We start from the raw sequence: 19,912 nt of genomic DNA, 5'->3' as shown, positions 1-19,912 counted from the left end.
ACAAGGATGTTGCCTGGATTGGAGGCCCTACGTTATGAGAATAGATTGAGTGTACTTGGCCTTTTCACCTCGGAGCAACGGAGGACGACAGGTGACCTGATAGAGGTGTATAAGATAAGGTATATGAGGGGTGTAGATCGTATGGATAGCCAGAGGCTTTTTCCCAGGGCTGAAATGGCTAACACGAGGGGCCATAGTTTTAATGTGCTTGGAATAGAGCGAAAGTCAGGGGTAGTTTTTCACACAGGGAGTGGTGGGTGCATGGAATGCACTGCTAGTGGTGATGGTGGGAGCAGTGGTGGTGGTTAAATAGGGTCTTTTTACATCCGCTTAGATAGGTTCATGGAGCTTAGAAAAATAGAGGGCTATGCGGTAGGGAAATTCTAGGCAGCTTCTAGAGTAGGTTACATGGTCGGCAGAACATTGTGGGTCGAAGGGTCTGTAATGTGCTGCAGATTTCTCTGTTTTATGTTTCATGTTCTATAACATTGCCATTTAGAGAATTTTTTGAGTAGCCGCATTAACCTTTAAAACCTACAGAAAGAAAAGGATCTCAGCTTGAGACTTTTAAGCTGAGTTTCCAAATGAACAATCCTGGTGCGGAACCAGGCCTCAAGGCATCGCGTATCGGGAGGTGATGGGTGAGCTTCCTGTGCCTCGAGAAATGGTACAACTGTAGGTCTTTGCCAGCTGTAAAGGTTCAGCAGTGTTATAGTAATACCGAGAGGAACTGGTGAGATAAACTGATTTAAATTAGACTCCAGAGTCTGTATGTTGGAATTCAAATTTGCATAATCACATTTCACGGAATTCATGGCTTCTTGCTGCTCGGAATAAGCAGCTTTTTTTTCATTTTTGACCTTTTAAATCAGTCTTAACCAGCTTTTAAAAAATTAATATCAGATCATAGCTGGTAGTTGTCATTGTGTGCACGAATTTTCCCCAAAACTTTCATCTTTAGACCTGCAAGTTCCATTCCTGTGAAGCTGCCTGCCTACAATGTCCAAGAAGCAAATTATCAATGATCTATTCTGCTTGTGATGGAGTCATTGAGTCATAGACTTCAGCACAAAAAAAGGCCCTTCAGCCCATCATGTGCATGCTCAACTGTCACTCTGCTTAGTTGCATTGACCTGCTCCCAGACCATAGCCCTCCATACCCCTCCTATTCATGTGCTAAACTAAACCTCTTAAATATAAAAATCCATAAAACCTTAAGATATAGGAGCAGAATTAGGCCATTTGGCTTTTCAAATCAGCTCTGCCATGCTATCATGGCAGATTATTATCCCTCTGGACCCCAACCTCGTGTCTTCTCCCCATGACCTTTGAAACTCCTACAAATGAAGAATCTATCATTCTCTGCTTTACATATATCTAATTATTTGGCCTCCACAGATGTCCATGGGCAATAAATTCCACAGATTCACCACCCTCTGGCCTAAGAAATTCCTCCTCGTCTCTGTCCTAAAGGGATGCCCCTCTATTCTGACGCTGTGCCCTCTGGTCCCCAACTCCCCCACTACAGGAAACAACCTCTCCACATCCACTCTAAATCAAACCCACCCATACCACTACCACAGCTCATTGCATATCGTTTCTACCCACTGAGTGAAAATGTTTTCCCTTCGGTTCTGCTCAAACATTTCACCTTTCACCTTTAACCCATGACCTCTAGTTCGAGTCTCACCCTACCTCAGTGAAAAACCTGCTTGCATTTACCCTATCTATACCTCTCAAAATTTTGTATATCCCTATCAGATCACCCCTCATTATCCTACACTCCAGGAAATAAATTGCTCAACTATTCAACCTTTCCCAAGAACTCGGGTACTTTCACAAGAACTCAAATATCATCTACAAAATTGCTGACAGTACACCCATTATTGGTTCAATCTCAGGTGGTGACAGAAGGGCATACAGGAGTGAAATATGCCAACTAGTGGAGTGATGTCACAGCAACAACCTGGCACTCAATGTCAGTAAAACAAAAGAGCTGATTGTGGACTTCAGGGAAGGGTAAGACGAAGGAACACATACCAATCCTCATAGAGGGATCAGAAGTGGAGAGAGTGAGCAGCTTCAAGTTCATGGGTGTCAAGACCTCTGAGGATCTAACCTGGTCCTAACATATCGACGTAGTTATAAAGAAGGTAAGACAGCGGCTATACTTTATTAGGAGTTTGAAGAGACTTGGCATGTCAACAAATACACTCAAAAACTTCTATAGTTGTACTGTGGAGAGCATTTTGACAGGCTGCATCACTGTCTGGTATGGAGGGGCTACTGCACAGGACTGAAAGAAGCTGCAGAAGGTTGTAAATCTAGTCAGCTCCATCTTGGGCACTACCCTACAAAGTAACCAGGACATCTTTAGGGAGCGGTGTCTCAGAAAGGCAGCGTCCATTATTAAGGACCTCCAGCACCCAGGGCATGCCCTTTTCTCACTGTTACCATCAGGTAGGAGGTACAGAAGCCTGAAGGCACACACTCATTGATTCAGGAACAGCTTCTTCCCCTCTGTCATCCGATTCCTAGATGGACATTGAATCTTTGGACACCTACCTCACTTTTTTTAATATACAGTATTTCTGCTTTTGCACATTTTTTAAATAATCTATTCAATATACGTAATTGATTTACTTGTTTATTTATTATTATGTTTTATTTTATTTATTTTTTTTCTCTCTGCTAGATTATGTATTGCATTGAACTATTGCTGCTAAGGTAACAAATTTTATGTCACATGCCAGTGATAATAAACCTGATTCTGATTCTGAAGCCCTGGCAACATACAAAAATGCTGAAGGAACTCAGGAAGTCAGGCAGCATCTATTGAGAGATTCTTTTCTATAGATGCTGCCTGACCTGCTGAGTTCCTCCAGTGTTTTGTGTGTGTTACCTTGGATTTCCAGCATCTTCTGAATCCCTTGCATTTGAAGTTTCGTCTCAGGTGTGGAAGAACAGTTCTACTAACTGTGCCATTTTGCTGCCCCTCTTAGAGGAAAACCAGGGTTTAACTTCTGAACTCAGGAGCAGAATTTATAAAGGTATGGTAATGAGCATCTACAGCTTCTTCCCCTCCGCCATCAGATTTCTGAATGGTCGATGAATTGTTGTTTTTCTTGCTCTAATCGTTCGTTTTATAATTTGTATCTAATTTCTTTGCACTGTACTGCTGACACATCATCTTCATCATCATTACCATGATTGTTCTTGGAAAATTTTTCTACAAAAGTGTTTTGCCATTGCATTTTTATGGGCAATAACCCCAGCCATTATCAATACTCTTCAGAGATTATCTGCCAGGAATTGTGATATGCACCAGCTGCTCATACGACCATCTGCCACCTGGTCCTATGGCTTCATGTGACCCTGATCTATTCTAAGTAGGTACTGAGTGGGCTAACCAGGTGCTACACCTTGCCCACCTCTTACAGAACCACCTTGCTGTGGGGTTCGGAGGCTTGCATCCCTCAATGGCCCAGAGAGCTCTGCTGGCTGGAATCAGGGCCTTGTGCTTTGATTCTTGGAAGGGTCACTCATGCCAAACAGGTCAAAAGGTAGAGGCCAGATTGGTCAAAAAAAATTGTTACAGAACCAGCAATGATGAATTTTCATTGCTGCCCTAAGCATCAGTGGCGTAACAGACAGTAAGTAAATACAGCTTGCTCAAGGGTGACCTGCCAGCTGGAGGATGGAAGGAGCACCCTATAACCTCATTAAGTAGAGACATATCTTCAGCCCTTATATGGCACGCAACAAATTTCACATCAAATAAGTCAGAGATAATAAAATTGATTCTGATTCTGATTCTCAGTTTTCAAGTATGTTGTACCATGAAAATGCAATAACATATCCCCAGCTTCCAACAACCATCACCATTCACGCCTACCACAATCCCCATCCTCTCGCCAACTCTAGCAATATTCTTCAATTTCATAAAACATAAGAGCATAGAACTGTACAGCACTAGGTGACCACAGTGTTTTGCCAACCTTGTAACCTATTCCAAGATCAATCTACCGTTTTCCTCCCAGATAGCCCTCCATTTCTCTTTCATTCATGTGGCTATCTAAGTTTCTGAAATGTCCCGTATCCCTATGCCTCTACCATTAACCTTGTCAGCACGTTCCACGCACAAGAGAGCTGTACATGGATGGGAGGAGTTTGGAGGGAAGTGGTCCAGAACGAAGTTGTCTGGAATGTAAGTAGATGGGACTAGGCAGAAGATCAGGTTAGTATATATTAAGAAGGCCAAAGGGCCTATTTCTGTGCTGTTCCACTCTACGGCTATAAAGAAAGAGTTCTGCCCTATCTGGATGCGTGACAATTTTAGTTCAGAAATAAAAGAATATGTCAGACTAAGAGTCTCATAAATGCCCCTAATGTATCTGCCTCTACCATCCCCTCTGGCAGGGCATTCCACACACCCACCACTCTGTGTAAAAAAAACTAACCTCTGACAACTCCCTATACTTTCCTCCAATCACCTTAAAATTATGCCCCCTTGTATTAGCCTTAAATACCCTCTCTGCTGGTATGTGCTAACTGTCTGTGGAGAGATCCTAAAGCATTAACTAGCTCCGCATGGTCACAGACCCAGTGACATGGAAGCTGGAGTCTCTGGTCGTCGTCGCATCAGGAGCCACAGAGTTGGTACCTTGAAGCACAAAACAAGTGCAATTTTGGGCCTCATTTCGAAGTTCAAGGTTCAAAGTAGAAAGTAAATTTATTATCAAAGTATACCTAAGATTCATTTTCTTGCAGACATTCACTCGAGAACAAAGAAATACAATAGAATTGATGAAAAACTACACAAAAACAATGACTGACAAACAACCTATGTGCAAAAGAAGACAAATTGTGCAAATAATAATAAATGAATAATATGGCGATCAAGAGTTGAAGAGCCCCTGAAAGTCAGTCCAAAGGTGATGGAATCAGTTCAGTATCGAGGTGAATGAAGTTATCCATGTCAGTTCAGGAGCCTGCTGGTTGAAGGGTACTATCTGCTCCTGTACAAAGGAAAGGATATTCTGGGATTGGAGAGGGTCTAGAGGAGAGTTATGAGAATGATTCCGGGAATGAAAGGGTTAACATATCAGGAATGTTTGATGGCTCAGGGCCTGTACTTGCTGAAGATTAGAAGAATGAAACCTACCAAATATTGAAAGGCCCAGATAGGACAAGGAGAGGACGTTTCTATACTGAGGCAGGTTGTAAGGTCAAGAATCCATCCATCCATTCCCTAGAATCCATCTAGGGAACCACTCAATAGTCTTAGAACTGCAGGACAGAAGCTGCCTTGAGCCTGGTGGTGTGTGCTTTCAGGCTTTTGTATCCTCTGCCTGATGGGAGAGGGGCAGAAGTGAGAATGTCCGGGGGGTGGGGATGTCGATTAAGCTGGCTGCTTTACTGAATCAGTTGGAAGTGTAGACAGTATACTACAGAAGAATACTATATACCATCCACCCTCTCATAAATTTACTAATACTCTTGGCTTCCGATCCAACACTGACACCAGGGGTTCCCAACTGCTTTAATGGCATGGATCAATACTGTTAAGCAGGAAGTCCATGGATCCCAGGCTAGGAACGCTTCCCCTATGGGGTCGGAAATCTGGCACCATTAGTATATCCTTTGTGTGAAGTTGTTACAGATTAACTCCCCTTTAGCTTTTTTAAATCAGCACATGAATGTGAGGAAAGTGGAAGCATATGGATATTGTGTAGCTAGAATAGATTAGTTTAGATATCTATTTGATTACCAATTTGGTACCACAGTAGAGTAGCAGTTATACTTATACTTTATACTTTATTGTCGCCAAACAATTGATACCAGAACATACAATCATCACAGCGATATTTGATTCTGCGCTTCTCGCTCCCTGGAGTACAAATCGATAGTAAATATTAAAGATTTAAATTATAAATCATAAATAGAAAATAGAAAATGGAAAGTCAGGTAGTGCAAAAAAACCGAGAGGGTATTTGGAGGGTACGGCCCAGATCCAGGTCCGAGACAGATCACAGTCCAAAAGGGTAAAGTTTGTAAGTTAATCGGTCATTGTAAGTTGTCCTGTGATTAAATACGGGTTAAATATGTGGGGCTTTGGGTGGCAAGCCTCGGTAAGCCAGAAGAGCCTGTTCTGTGCAGTATTTCCAAATAAAATAAAATTAAAAATAATTTAATTGGTTTGGCACAACATAATGAGCTGAAGAGACTGTTACTGTGCTGTTCCGTTCTATGTTCTAGATTCACCCAAAGTCATGATCTTTCATCTGTATTGTCTAATTACTGATAATGGTTTGACCACATCAATTGCCACGACTCAGCACTGTAAATAGTGCAACATCTTATTTGTAAAAAGATTATTACCGTCCAGATCATTCTCTGGTGTTTGTATCGTGATCCAGTCCGAGGACGGGCCCGTTCCATTCGTGGTCATGGCTGCAACTTGAAAGCTGTACTGTGCACCTTTGTCCAGACCTGTCAATAAAGGTCACAGGAGTGGTTACATCAACAAACGTTGCCTTTCATTGCAATATCCATGTGAGGACACTCATTCAACATTTCAGTAACAGCTTCTTCCCCTCCACCTTCGGATTTCTGGATGGTCCATGTACCCATGAACTATTTTGCTCTGCTTTATTTATCTTTTACACAGTATTTCTTATTGTAAATTTCGGGTGGTGGGGTGGAGTTGCGTCACTATCAAAGGAGGTGTGAGGCTCTCCTTCCCTCCACTAGCCTGCAGGTCAACCTTGGGCAAGGTGTAGCACCTGCTTAGCTCCCCATTCAGGATCACGTGAAGCTGTGGGAGCAGGTGGTGGATGGTCGTATGAGCAGGTGTTCTATATCACAAGTCCTGGTTATGTGACCACTGATGCCAGGCAGACAATCTTTGAAGAGCATCGATAATGGCTGGGGTCACCCGTCTTGAAAAGACACTGCCTAGAAGAAGGCAATGGCAAACCACTTATGTAGAAGAATTTGCCAAGAACAATCATGGCCATAGGTCACCCATGTTATACAACACAGCACATAACGAAAGAACGATTGTCATTTATAATAAGTTTTATGTATTGTAATGTACTGCTGCCACAAAACAACAAATTTCATGGCATACTGTATGTCAGTGATGATAGACCTAATTCAGATCCTGAGCTTCAATTCATCTATTTGAATGAGGGCCTAACATTCAGATTCAGATTTATTTATCACATGTATATTGAAACATACAATGCATCATTTGCACTCACAAACAACACACCCAAGGATGGGGCGCTACGTTAACATAGCGATTTTGTGCCACTATTACAGCTCAGGGTGTCAGAGTTCAGAGTCCAATTGCGGCATCCTCTCTGTAATCAAGTTTGTATGTTCCTACCCATCTGCAGTCTCGGCAGGGTGGGGGGGTGGGAATGTACAAACACACTAGGACAGCGGCAGTTAGCATAATGCTTACAGCTATTGTGCGGGGAACATCGGTAGTTATTCAGGCTGGGTCATAAAGTCTAGGCTAAGGACAGAGGGTAGCATGTCTTTCCAGCTTTTAACCTTTTGAGGATAACCTGATGTCAGCATTAAAAGCATTGAGAACAAGCAAAACAAACATATTTAAAATGAATTTCCAGCATCTCCAGATTTCCTGTTGTTTGCATATTTAAAATGAGATACACTCAGTGGCCACTTTATTAAGTACAGCTGCACACTGCTTGTTAATGCATATATCTGTTGTGGTAGTTAATGGGTTAATCCTAAACAACACAGTTAGCCATTCCCACATGGGAGCAGTTCACATATTGTACAAGCAGGGTTATCATTAAAGTTCAGTTGAATTTCCTGCATACTGGTGTACTGGTGTGCTCTGTGCTATCCCTCAGTATTGACCGCAACAATATCTAATCAGCCAATCATCTGGCAGCAACTCAATGCATAAAGGCATGCAGACATGGTCAAAAGGTTCAGTTGTTGTTCAGATCAAATATCAGAATGAGGGGAAATGTGATCCAAGTGACCTTGACCGTGGCAATACCATTGGTGCCTAGACGGTGTGGTTTGTGTATCTGAGAAACTGTTGATCTCCTAGGATTTTCATACACAACAGACTCTTTAGTTTACACAGAATGGTGCAAAAAAAATACAGTGAGTGGCAGTTCTGTGGGTGAAAGTGCCTTGTTAATAAGAGAGGTCAGAGGAAACTGCCGGATTGGTTCGAGCCGACAGGAAGGCAACAGTAAATCAAATAACCACACATTAGAACAGTGGTGTGCAGAAGAACATCTCTGAATGCACAACACATTAAAGCTCGAATGGATGGGCTGCTGCAGCAGAAGACCACGAACACTGAATTGAATTGACTTTATTTCTTACATCCTTCACAGACATGAGGAGTAAAAATCTTTACGTTACGTCACCGTCCAAATGTGCCATGTGCAATCATAGTAATTTATAATAAATAGAACAGTCAATGTAACACAGAAATACACTCAAATCAGAGTGAGTTAATCAGTCTGATGAGCTGGTGGAAGAAGCTGTCCCGGATTCGGTTGGTCCTGGCTTTTATGCTGTGGTACCATTTCCTGGATGGTAACAGCTGGAATTGGAGTTGACTCGGGTCCCCAATGATCCTTTGGGTCCTTTTTACACACCTGTCTTTATAAATGTCCTGAAACATTGGAAGGTCACAACTACAGATGTCTTGGGCTGTCCACACCACTCTCTGCAGAATCCTGCGATTAAGGGAGGTACAGTTCCCATACCAGACAGTGATGCAGCCAGTCAGGATGTTCTCAATTGTGCCCCTGTTGAAAGTTCTTAGGATTTGGGGGCCCATACCAAACTTCTTCAACCGTCTGAGGTGAAAGAGGTGCTGTTGTGCCTTTTTCACCGCACAGCTGTGTGTTCAGACCACATGAGGTCCTCGGTGATGTGGATGTCCAGGAATTTAAGGCTGATTCCCCTCTCAACCCCAGATCCATTGATGTCAATAGGGGTTAGCCCGTCTCCATTTCTCCTGTAATCCACAACCAGCTCCTTTGTTTTTGTGACATTGAGGGAGAGGTTGTTTTCTTGACACCACTGTGTCAGAGAATGACTTCTTTCCTGTAGGCCACCTCGTTATTGTTTGAGAATAGGCCAATCAATGTAGTGTCGGTGGCAAATTTAATTAGCAGCTTAGAGCTTTGGGTGGCGACGCAGTCATGGGTATACAGGGTGTAAAGGTGAGGATTTAGTACACAGCCCTGAGGGACTCCTGTGCTAAGAGTCAGAGGAGTAGAGGTAAGAGAGCTTACTCTTACCACCTGCTGGTGACCCGAAGGGATTCATTGGCATTGGCAAATTTGTTAGGTACAGGTGGTACCTAATGAAGTTGTCACTGAGTGTACTGGCACAGGGGAACTGTGAGTATGCAATATATTATTATGAGAAGTAGCTGTCTATCCTGGGCTGAACATAAACAATGCTCTAGAAGACATCTTTAAATATGAAATACGCTTACAAAGTAAGACCATAGATTTTGGGTATATACCTCAAGAATGGTTGAAAAGAGGTAAATATTTAATGAATATACTGCTGGTGGCTGGTAAAAAGACCCTTACCAGGAAATGGTTATCACAGGAGAGCCCAACTTTAAATGTATGGATGGAAATTACAATGGACATTTACAAAATGGAGAAGATAACAGCATCTGTTAATCATAAGTTGGAACAATTTGATTCATACTGGGAAAAATGGTTTAACTACATAACACCTCATAGGCCTGATTTTATTCCCACAAGTCAATGAATATGTTGTTAAAAAAAGATCACTCCCTACTTTGTACATAGTTTTCTTCTTTCGATTGTTCTTTCTTTCCTCTCCTGTCTATAAGTGTATACTTCAGATAAATATGTGGAGATTTGTGACAAGTATGACTATATGATATACATGTACAGTATCTGAACTACATCTTATGGAAAGTTTTGTTTGATGATGAACTTCAATAAAAAAATAAATAATAGGAGGAGGAGAAGATGGCGGCGCGACGCAGCGTGCAGCGGCCACTCCGGTGAATGATATCTGTTACCTGTCAAGTAGGGTGCCGTGCACAATCCTGATATGATGGAGACAGACGTGAGAGCACAGAGGAATATCTGGTGAAACTTCTGAAATGCCTGTTTCGCTGCCGCTGCTACTGTGTGATCCAGAATCTCCGGAGGGGAAGGCCCCGAGTCCTCGGCTTTGATTGTTGCTCGGTGGCCGGGGCAGGGTCAAAGCACTCTGCAGAGATGGCGCTCGGTGCTCGGTGTTGGAGGGCAGGTCGGAGGCTCGAAGTTTTCGGACAGACTCAGAATCGGCTGCGGTCGGGTGTTTCCAATGCATCGGTAAGTTTGCGGCACTTGGAGGCAGGGAGAGTTTCTCCCTTCTACCGTCTGCGTGAGATGATGGGGCTATCGGGACTTGAGACTATTTTTTTTACCGTGCCCATGGTCTGCTCTTTATCAAATTACGGTATTGCTTTGCACTGTTGTAACTATATGTTGTAATTATGTGGTTCTGTCAGTTTTAGTCTTGGTTTGTCCTGTGTTTCTGTGATATCTTTCTGGAGGAACATTGTATCGTTTTTTAATGCATGCATTACTAAATGACGATAAACGAGGACTGAGTGTCCTCATAATCTAATCTAATTACGAAAAAAAGAAAGAAATGTAGCTACAAAGAAGGCACAAAAGTGGATATATTTAGTCATGAATGACACTCACAAGTTTCTACAGCTGAACCGTGAAGAGCATTCACATGACTGCATCATCACCTGATAAGTGGGGGACCACTGCACAGGATCAAAATAAGCTGCAGAAAGTTGTGAACTCAGTCAGCTCCATCATGGGCACTGGTCTCCCCAGCATCCAGGACGTCTTCAAGGAGCGATGCCTCAAAAAGGCAGCGTCCATCATTAATGACCCTCCTCCCACCACCATCACCCAGGAAATGCCCTCTTCTCATTGCCACCATCAGGGTGGAAGTACAGGAGCCTGATGGCACACACTCAATGATTCAGGAGCAGCTTCTTCTCCTCTGCCATCCCATTTCTGAATGGGCATTGGCCCCATGAACACTACCTCACAATTTTTTTCCCCCTTTTGCACTACTTATTCAGCTAAACTTTAAAAATATATATATATTTTTACTGAGTTATTATTTGCAGATTTATTATTATGTATTGCAATGTACTGCTGCCACATAACACACTTTATGACATATGCCAGTGATGTTAAACCTGATTCTGATTCTGAGTATAAATCTTGCACTTGCCAGTCTGCCTCTCCTGTGCGAACAACATAACAATTCCAAGCCTCAAAGACATCAGCATGTTTAATGCATATAATGAGCCTATTAGTGTCACATTCACCGCAGTTAGGTTTACAAATATAACTTGCGCATATTTTACACACAGTAGATGTCACTTTTTACTATGAATATGACGTGTGAAGGATTGAATTACTATAGACCAAGGCCACGTTTTACCTCGCACTGGCAATGACTTTAGATAAATTAAGCGATAATCACTCCCAGCTCAATAATATGATCAGTCATCATTAAAATTCATGTCTCGTGCTTCGTGGATAAGAAGGTGTATGGTGTATTGGCCGTCATTATTCAGGGGAATGATCTTATTTATTTGTTTTAGAGATACAGTGTAAAGCAGGCCCTTCCGGCCCAACACGCTGCCCTGTCCAGAACCCACCTATTTAACCATAACCTCATCACAGGACAATTTACAATGACCGATTCACCTAATAACTTTGAAATGTGGGAGGAAACTAGAGCTCCTGGAGGAAACTCATTCATTTCAAGAGGTCTAGAATACAAGAGCAAAGATATGATGCTGAGGCTTTATAAGGTACTGGTGAGGCCTCACCTTGAGTATTGTGAATAGTTTTGTGCCCCTCTTCTTAGAAAAGATGTGCTAGCATTGGAGAGGGTCCAGAGGAGATTCACAAGGATGATTCCAGGAATGAAATGGTTATCATATGAGGAACATTTGATGGCTCTGGGTCTGTACTCGCTGGAATTCAGAAGGATGAGAGGGGATCACATTGAAACCTTTCAAATGTTGAAAGGTCTGGACAGAGTAGATGTGGAAAGGATGTTTCCCATGGTGTGATAGTCTAGGACAAGAGGGCACAGCCTTAGGATAGAGGGGAGCCCTTTCAAAGCAGAGATGAGGAGAAATTTCTTTAGCCAAAGGGTGGTGAATTTGTGGAATTTGTTGCCACATGCAGCTGTGAAGGCCAGGTCATTGTGTGTTTTTAAGGCAGAGATTGATAGGTTCCTGATTGGACTTGGCATCAAAGGTTATTGGGATCAGCCATGATTGAATGGTGGAAGAGACTTGATGGGCCAGATGGCCTAATTCTGCTCCTATGTTTTATGGTTTTATGGAGACCCATATGCTTATAGGAAAGAGGAGCAAATTTCTTACAGACAGCATCAGACTGAATTCCAAATTCTGACTCCTGAGCTGTAATATTGTCGCACTAACCATTACACTATAGTGGCGAGTTCAAAAACAATGAGGTAACATTGCAGCTCTAGAAAATTCTAGTTTGACCACACTTGCAATATTGTGTTCAGCAAGGGAGATGAGGTTGAGTACAGGGCTACTGTAGGAAACTTTGTCACATGGTGTGAGCAGAATTATCTGCAGCTTAATGTGAAAAAGACTAAGGAGCTGGTGGTAGACCTGAGGAGAGCTAAGGTACCAGTGACACCTGTTTCCATCCAGAGGGTTAGTGTGGGCATTGTGTTGGATTACAAATACCTGGGGATACGAATTGACAATAAACTGGACTGGTCAAAGAACACTGTCTACAAGAAGGGTCAGAGCCGTCTCTACTTCCTGAGGAAACTGAGGTCCTTTAACATCTGCCGGACGATGCTGAGGATGCTCTACGAGTCTGTGTTGGCCAGTGCTATTATGTTTGCTGTTGTGTGCTGGGGCAGCAGGTTGAGGGTAGCAGACACCAACAGAATCAACAAACTCATTCGTAAGGCCAGTGATGTTGTGGGGATGGAACTGGACTCACTCACGGTGGTGTCTGAAAAGAGGATGCTGTTTAAGTTGCATGCCATCTTGGTCAATGTCTCCCATTCACTACATAATGTACTGGGTGGACACAGGAGTACATTCAGCCAGAGACTCATTCCACCGAGATGCAACACAAAGCGTCATAGGAAGTCATTCCTGCCTGTGGCCATCAAACTTTACAACTCCTCCCTTGGAGGGTCAGACACCCTGAGCCGATAGGCTGGTCCTGGACTTATTTCATAATTTACTGGCATAATTTACATATTACTATTTAACTATTTATGGTTCTATTACTATTCTTTATTTATGGTGTAACTGTAACGAAAACCAATTTCCCCCTGGGATCAATAAAGTATGACTATGATTATGACTATGAGCTCCAGTTGCCTCATTCTAGGGAGGATATGTAAGCTTTAGAGAAGGTGCAGAGGAGATTTCTCAGGATGCTGCCTGGATTAGGGAGCATGTCTTACAAGGAAAGACTGAGCGAGCTAGTGCTTTCTCTTTGGAGCGAAGCAGAATGAGAGGTGACTTGATAAAGGTGCCCAAGATGATAACGTTCAGACAGACAGTGGACTTTTTCCCATGGTAGAAATGGCTAATATGAGAGGGGCATAATTTTAAGGAGATAGGAGGAAATTATAGGTGAGATATCAGAGGTAGGTTTTTTTACACAGGGAGTTGTAATTGCATGAGGTGATGGTAGAGGCAAATACATAAGGGAGACTTAAGAGACTCTTAAATAGGCACATAGAATGACAGAAGAAAGGGAAATATAATAGAGATTTATAAGATTATGAGTGGCATAGATAGTGTAGACAGTATCTTTTTCCAGTGTTGAAATGTCTAATACCAGAGGGCATGCATTTATGGTGAGAGGGGATAATTTCAAAGCAGATTTAAGGGGCAAGTGTTTTCTTTTTACACCAAGTGTGGTGGGTGCTTGAAATGCGGTGTCTGGGGTGGTGATAGAGACAGATACATTAGAGACTTTGAAGAAACTCTTAGGTAGGCGAATGAATAAATGATAAAAATGGAGGGCTTTGTGGGTGGGGAAAGGGAGATCGATCTCAGAGAGGGTTATAAGTTTGGTTCAACATCATGGTCCAAAGGGCCTGTACTCTGCTGTAGTGTTCTATGTTCTATAATATTTTCTTTTGTTTTTTGAAGGATATGGATGGGAAAGATGGGAAAAGAACTTGTTTTGCTGTTGTTGTCTTGTTGCTTCACTATTGTGGTTGATACCACTGGTGTTGTTTTGCAATACAAGGTGCCCACGCTATGGTGGCTATGGTAAAAGTTGCAGGTTGCTTCCAAACATATCCTTGGGTGCATTGGTTGTTAATACAAACACTATATTTCACTGTATGTTTTGATGTACATCTGATGAATAAATACATCTGAGTGTGAGTTTTAATGAGGTGAATGTTGGCCTGGGAGAAAAAAATGATTTTAATTTGATAACCCCGTGGAATTTTCTGGATGAAATACGAAGAGTGCTTCTCTGGTCTTTTGAGGCACCAACTACAGACTGTTCGTGCAGCTGACTCAGACAAGAGGAGGAGCACACTGATGTTGAAAGGGCAAGCAGTTTGGGGGCTTACTCTTCTATGGATGGTAATGAAAGGGTTAACACATGAGGAGCATTTAATGGCTCTGGGTCTCTATTCATTGGAGTTTCAAAGAATGAGGGAGGATCTCATTGAAACCTATTGAATATTGAAAGGCCTAGGGAGTCTGGATGTGGAGAGGATGTTTCCACAGTGGAGGAGTCTGGGACTGGTGGGCACAGCCACAGAATAGAAGGACATCCCTTTAGAAAAGAGATGAGGAGGAATTCATTTAGCCAGAGGGTGGTGAATCTGTGGAATTCATTGTCACAGAGGCCGTGTCATTGGGTATACTTAAAGTGGGGGTTGATGGGTTCTTGGTTATTAATGATGTTAAAGGTTACAGAGAGAAGACAGGAGATTGGGGTTGAAGGGGGATAAAGCTCAGTCATGATGGAATGGTGGAGCAGACTGGATGGGCGAAATAGCGTAATTCAGCTCCTATGTCTTTTGGTCTTATAAACAATTTCTAGTTGTTTAGTGTGTGGCCTGTACTCTGAAATGTCTCCTTCTTGGAATCAACGTGGTTTGGAGCTCAGCATACAAAATTCATGTAATTGGGAATGAGCTTGGTTCCAGAGTGGATACCAGTTAGGCACAAATTTGTAGGCTATCTAGAATCAATGCAAGGCAACAAGGACAACGGTTGATACTTCTACCACCTTGCTTTGTACATTCAAAGTTTGTGTGCAGCAGAATGGTATCATTGTCAAGGAAATAACAGTCTATCCTTTGCAAAGACTGAATCTCACCTGTAAAGAGGTACCATAGGTTATTAGGCTCCAGGGTCTCCACGTCACCCCTGCGGCCAATCTTTTTGTGCCGGATTTTATATCCAGTAATAAAGCCATTCTGCATATTGGATGGTGGTGGCAGCCAGCTGACCTTTATACTCTGGAAAACACAAACATTTCCATCCTTAAGTCATGGCTATTAAATTAGCTCTCAGTTTACTAGAGTAACAAACAGTGTAAAACAGCTTAAACATGTATGCATGTTTATCAAACCCTCATCACCATTTCTGCTCTGATTACATAATTTCAGTGACATCAGTTAGAGCATGTGTGGGACGTCCTTTGACTCCAAACTGTCCCCACCACTTCTTCGGTTCTACTGCAGTGAGTAAATTCATAAGACCATGAGACACAGGAGCAGAATTAAGCCATTGAGTTATAGAATCTGATCTGCCATTTTATCATGGCTGATTTATACTTCCTTCTCTTACCCTATTCATCTGTTGCTATGTTTGCACCGAAAAGTGTGGCAACACTTTCGGGGCTACACCCAGTACATCCTTGGACTGTGTGGGGTTGTTAATGCAAATAGTGTATTTTACTGCACACTAATGTACACATCATAAATAAATCTAAATCTAACCTAAATCTGAATCTAGTGCAGGGGTAAGCAAAATGGGAGGCGGGAGATGGTTTGAAGTAAGCCAAACAAGAATGCTTCATTCCAGTATTTCCAGATCTTCTCACACAAACTCTCAAGGTCTCAGAACACATTCTACACTATTATGAAAACTCACCAATACCTCTACTTTCTGAGGAGGCTGAAGAGAGCTGGATACACACATCTATATTCATGTTGTTCCACAGATGCACAGTAGAGAGCATTCTAATAAGCTGCATCGCTGTATGGTACTGAAACTGCACTGTGGTGGTCAGGAGGACTCTAAATTAGATAGTTAAAACTGGGCATCACAACACTGGCACTAACACACCCGCCTTCGAGGACATGTACACAGAACCGTGCCGGTAAAGGGCCTCAATTGTGGTCCAGTTAGTGAGTTTAAGATTATAAAATAAGATTAGTTTTATTTGACACATGTACATCAAAATATTGAATCATACAGTAAAATGCATTGTTTGCAACAGAACAAATCAACGAGGGTTGTGCCGAGCAGCCTGCAGTGTCACTGCACATAGCATGCCCGCAACTCACTAACCTTACTGACCCTAACTTGTAGAGCTTTGTAACGTGGGAGGAAACCAGAGCACGTGGAAGAAACTCGCACTGGGGAGAACATACGAACTGCATGAAGTCAACACAGACGGTGGCGGGAAATGGCGATCGCTGGCACTGTAATCGTGTACTCTAGCGGCTATGCTGCAAGATATATAACTGGGTTGCAGTAATGATCTAACCAAATACCTGCAGATTTACTAGACCTGCCTGGCTGAGCAAAAGAAGATAAAGAGCCGTTATGTATTTTATGTCGCATGCACAGTATGGAAAAAGTGATATGTGAATTTCAGAATGAGAAGAAAGTCCATAGAAATTTAACCTTAGTCTAATTGAAAATCAACATAATTGAAGTTTGGAACTTAATGCAATGTATCTATTGTTACTTTCTGGTGTGCTCTGATCCTGTAAGCAAGACCAGCCTAATCACCATCAAGGACATATATACAGAAAGGTGCCGCAAAGGGCCAGTAGCATCATGGAGGATTCCACCCTGCTCAGCTTCACTGCCATCAGGGAGGAGGCTATGTAGCATCCACGCCAGGATCACCAGGCTCAAAAACAGTTACTTTCCCCAAGCAGTAAGGCTGATCAACACCTTCACCACTAACGCACCCCCTCCCCACCCACACCCCCAACCACCACTACTTTATCAATTACTGTCAGAGTCACCTTATGTACAGACACTCCTGCGCCTAGTGTCACTTTATGGACATATGGCCAGTCTATGTGTATAAGCTATCTTATGTATTTATATTTATTGTGTTTTTTCATTATTGTGTTCTTTATCTTATTGCATCTTTTTCTGTGCTGTATTGGATCCAAAGTAACAATTATTTCATTCTCCGTAACACTTGTGTAATGGAAATGACATTAAGCAACCTTAACCTTGATCTTGATTAATGGCTGGGACAACAAGGTAGCAAAGCAGTTGGCACATTCCCTCACAGCACCAGAGATCACGAATCAGGATTGAATTTGTCTCAGCCCGAAACCTCGACTATACTTTTTTCCATAGATGCTACCTGGCCAGCTGAGTTCCTCCAGCACTTTGTGTGTGTCGCTTGAATTCCTCCCGCTGTCGATAAGGAGTTTGCATGTTCTCTCTGTGACTACATGGGTTTTCTCCAGTTGCTCCAATTTCCTCCCACATTCCAAAGTAATATGGTTAGGGTTAGCATGTTGCAGGAATTCTATGTTGGTGTTGGAAGGATGGCAAAACTTACAGGCCGCCCAGCATAATCCTTGCTGATTTCATTTGATTTGTCTCAAAACAAACCATTTCACTGCCTGTTTTGATGTTTCAATATACATGTGACAAGGAAAACTTATCTTTCATCTTTATCTTTATTATACCTCAATCTTCAGTGTCTAAATGGTTCAAAATCCTTTCTTTTTCCACTCAGTGGCCACCTTATTAGGTACAGAGGTACACCTGCTCTTTCATGCAAATATGCAAGGTTGTTTAATGTCATTTCCAGTAAACAAATGTAAAGCGGAACAATATTAGAAGAGGTGGGAGCAAAGTCAAGATGGCACTAAACGGCTTGCAACTTCGGAAACAGCTCTATTTCTACCTTTGATATCTCTTTTTCTCCTTTTCAAGACCCTGACTTGGAGTTCCACTCTGACTTTGGTCTTTGTGGGAATGGCAGCTGCTCTCAGGGCCTCACGACCGGCTGCTTTTTTGATATCCCCAAGGACGTGGCCTGGAAGATTAGTGCACCTTCAGGGTTCCAGATTTTCATGGCTCTGGAGACATGCTGATTCTAGGCTATTGCCCCTAACTGAGGCGTCGTGGGAGAACTCGGAAGACTGGGTGGAGCAGGTTAGCTGCCGTGGGTTATGAGCCCAGAGAGCTGCGCCTTTCTGGGGCCGACTCTCGGCTCAGAAATGGAAAAAGTGACGCAACAGACTTTTAACATCATAAATCAGTGATTTGTTTGTTATGTTTCCCATCTCACTGTGAAATGGGGGCACCTCTTTTTCCCTTATTAGGGAGAGAGAGAGAGAGCCTGTGGTATGTCGAATTACCGGGTGAACGAGTAGTCTTAGGGATACTGCAAGTCTGTGTCTTTATTGATACTTTGCTGCATGTTTGAGTGCTCAGTTGAGGGTGCTGATGCCTGTTTTGCTAATGGTGGGGGGAGGGAATTGTTGCTTTGCTGTTGCTTGTGCGTGGGAGGAGGAGCTGGGGGTGGATTTGGGGTTCTAATGTTGAACTGTCATTCATTCTTTGGGGCACTCCTCTGTTTTCATGAATGTTTCAAAGGAAAAAAACAATTTCAGGATGTATATTGTATACATTTCTCTGACATTAAATGTACCTATTGAAACCTAATTGTTAGTCCGATCTGATGCAGCATCAAAAATACACAATAAGATAAAGAATACTAAAATAAAAAACACAATAAATAGAAATACATAAATAGCTTATACCATAAGGCTATAAGACATAGGAGAAGAATTAAGCCATTCAGCCCATTAAGCCTGCACTACTATTCCATCATGGCTGGTCCAGGATCCCACTCAACCCCATACACCTGCCTTCTCACCATATCCTTTGATGTCCTGACCGATCAGGAAACAATCAACTTCCACTTTAAATATACCTATCGACTTGGCCTCCACCACCTTCTGTGGCAGAGCATTCCACAGATTTACTACTCTCTGGTGAAAAAGAATTCCTCCTTACCTCTGTTCTAAAAGGTCACCTCTCAATTTTGAGGCTCTGCCCTCTAGTTCTGGATACTTCCAAAACAGGAAACATCCTCTCCGCATCCATACCATCTAGTCCTTTCAACATGTGATAGGTTTCAATAAGATCCTCCTACAGTCTTTTAAATTCTCATGAATACAGGCCTAAAGCTGCCAAACACTCCTCATGTGTTACCCCCTTCATTCCTGGAATCATCCTCGTGAACCTCCTCTGGACTGTCTCCAACGACAACACTTCCTTTCTAAGATATGAAGCCCAGACTGTTGACAATGCTCCAAGTGCAGGCTAGCTAGTGTCTTATAAAGGCTCAGCATTATTTCCTTGCTTTTATATTCTATTGCATTTGCCTTCTTTACCACTGACTCAACCTGTAAACTAACCTTCTGGGAGTCTTCCACGAGGACTCCAAAGTCCCTCTGCACCTTCTCCCCATTTAGATAATAGTCCATGCTATCGTTCCTTTTAACAAAATGTGTTATTGTGTATTTCCTAACTCTGTATTCCATCTGAATTGAATTGACTTTATCACTTACATCC

General features: G+C 42.5%; 1 protein-coding gene across 1 annotated transcript in view; it reads right to left on the bottom strand.

Annotated features, from left to right (window-relative positions):
- Nucleotides 1-19,912, bottom strand: part of dcc (DCC netrin 1 receptor) — a 1,002,879-nt gene that overhangs the window by 222,845 nt on the left and 760,122 nt on the right. The window contains exons 13-14 of the mRNA XM_072252112.1: nucleotides 15,441-15,582; nucleotides 6,382-6,492 (exon numbers count right to left, since the gene is read on the bottom strand). Of these exons, the coding sequence (XP_072108213.1) occupies nucleotides 6,382-6,492; nucleotides 15,441-15,582 (253 nt within the window). The remainder of the gene's footprint in view (nucleotides 1-6,381; nucleotides 6,493-15,440; nucleotides 15,583-19,912) is intronic.

This window comes from Mobula birostris, chromosome 3 (genome assembly GCF_030028105.1).
Source record: "Mobula birostris isolate sMobBir1 chromosome 3, sMobBir1.hap1, whole genome shotgun sequence".
In the NCBI taxonomy this organism is placed as follows: Eukaryota; Metazoa; Chordata; class Chondrichthyes; order Myliobatiformes; family Myliobatidae; genus Mobula; species Mobula birostris.
Note: the sequence above shows the minus strand (reverse complement) of the source record. Positions and strands in the feature narration are given on the sequence as shown.